The 1,359-nt window shown below is 42.0% G+C and overlaps 1 protein-coding gene across 1 annotated transcript in view; it reads left to right on the top strand.

Annotated features, from left to right (window-relative positions):
• LOC107564300 (iroquois-class homeodomain protein IRX-6-like) overlaps positions 1 to 1,359 on the top strand; it is a gene marked incomplete at its 3' end in the record, with an annotated part of 3,316 nt that overhangs the window by 1,055 nt on the left and 902 nt on the right. The window contains exons 2-4 of the mRNA XM_016249333.1: positions 325 to 434; positions 547 to 842; positions 959 to 1,353. Of these exons, the coding sequence (XP_016104819.1) occupies positions 325 to 434; positions 547 to 842; positions 959 to 1,353 (801 nt within the window). The remainder of the gene's footprint in view (positions 1 to 324; positions 435 to 546; positions 843 to 958; positions 1,354 to 1,359) is intronic.

The raw sequence follows: 1,359 nt of genomic DNA, 5'->3' as shown, positions 1-1,359 counted from the left end.
TTATTTTGGCTTGGTAAGAGGACCATGCTGTCTAGCTGTCGGGTGAAATAACTTTGAATAATCAAAAGAAATAAACAGAGAATGAAGCGACATGGTCGTCTTGCTTGCTGTAAAAGGGCTTACTTGGTTTAATTTACAATAAATAAACGGAAATGTGTGTATAGCTTAGCAAAGTTATAATTTAGGGACAGAAAAGAGATAAAGTACTGTTTCTAAATAATAAATGTGCTTAGCTCAGTGCCAGATATATGACAGCTAAATCGCATTTTAAAAATGAAAGTTTTATTATTATTATTATTATTATTATTATTTATTCATCTCTAGAACCCACAATATGAAATAAAGGAGGGGTCAGGCAGTCTTCATGGCACTATAACCCAACCCGCTGCCTACTATCCATATGACCACTCACTGGGCCAGTATCAGTATGACAGGTGAGATTTGTATCTGTCCCGCCTCTAATATGATATCTTGATAAATAATATATATTGCTTCAAACACATTCTGTTAACCATTTTAAAGATGTCACATTTTAATTTGATTCAGGTATGGGACAGTTGATTTTAATGGGTCAACCCGGAGAAAAAATGCCACGAGGGAGACAACAAGCACTCTTAAAACATGGCTTTATGAACATCGGAAGAACCCATATCCTACAAAGGGTGAGAAGATCATGCTGGCCATTATCACCAAAATGACTCTCACGCAAGTGTCTACCTGGTTTGCCAATGCTAGAAGGAGACTAAAAAAAGAGAACAAGATGACCTGGTCCCCCAAAAACAAAGCAGGCGATGACAGAAAGGAAGACCTCAATAAGAGTGACCCAGACTGTATTACCAAAGGTACCTCATAACACTTCTCAGCTAAATTAAATTCTGTAAATTAAAAGAAAAAAGTATTAGACTGTTTGTAAATGCATGTGAGTGCCCGCTGAATATTTCTCACTGCTCTTGCACAGACTCCAAAGACAGTAAGGATGAGCGGGACCTGCAGTTCAGTGACCTGGATGACATAGAGGACGAGGACTGTGACAAGCTGGACAGTGACTGTGAGAAATCAGGTCAGGATGACCTCTCGACTTCCTCCCCTCCAAAGAGAGACTGTAACCCTGACCTCCCTCTCCACTCAAACTTCCCATCTTTTCCCTGTGGTCTAAAGAGTTTGGGGGCTCTGAACCCTGACTACCTGGATCCTCTGAGCTCCAAACCACAGCAGCAACAGCCCTCACCTCAGTCCACCTCTATCAACACTGTGGCACTCTCTCACTTTGAGGCATCGGAGAAGCCTCGTATCTGGTCGCTGGCACGTACAGCCGCCGCAGGGGTTGTATTAGGCACGCAGCATGGTGGAGATGTACGG

Source organism: Sinocyclocheilus grahami, unplaced genomic scaffold (assembly GCF_001515645.1).
Source record: "Sinocyclocheilus grahami isolate Dianchi unplaced genomic scaffold, SAMN03320097.WGS_v1.1 scaffold922.1, whole genome shotgun sequence".
Taxonomy (NCBI): Eukaryota; Metazoa; Chordata; class Actinopteri; order Cypriniformes; family Cyprinidae; genus Sinocyclocheilus; species Sinocyclocheilus grahami.
The sequence above is the reverse complement of the archived record's forward strand: the minus strand, read 5'-3'. Positions and strand labels throughout refer to the sequence as shown.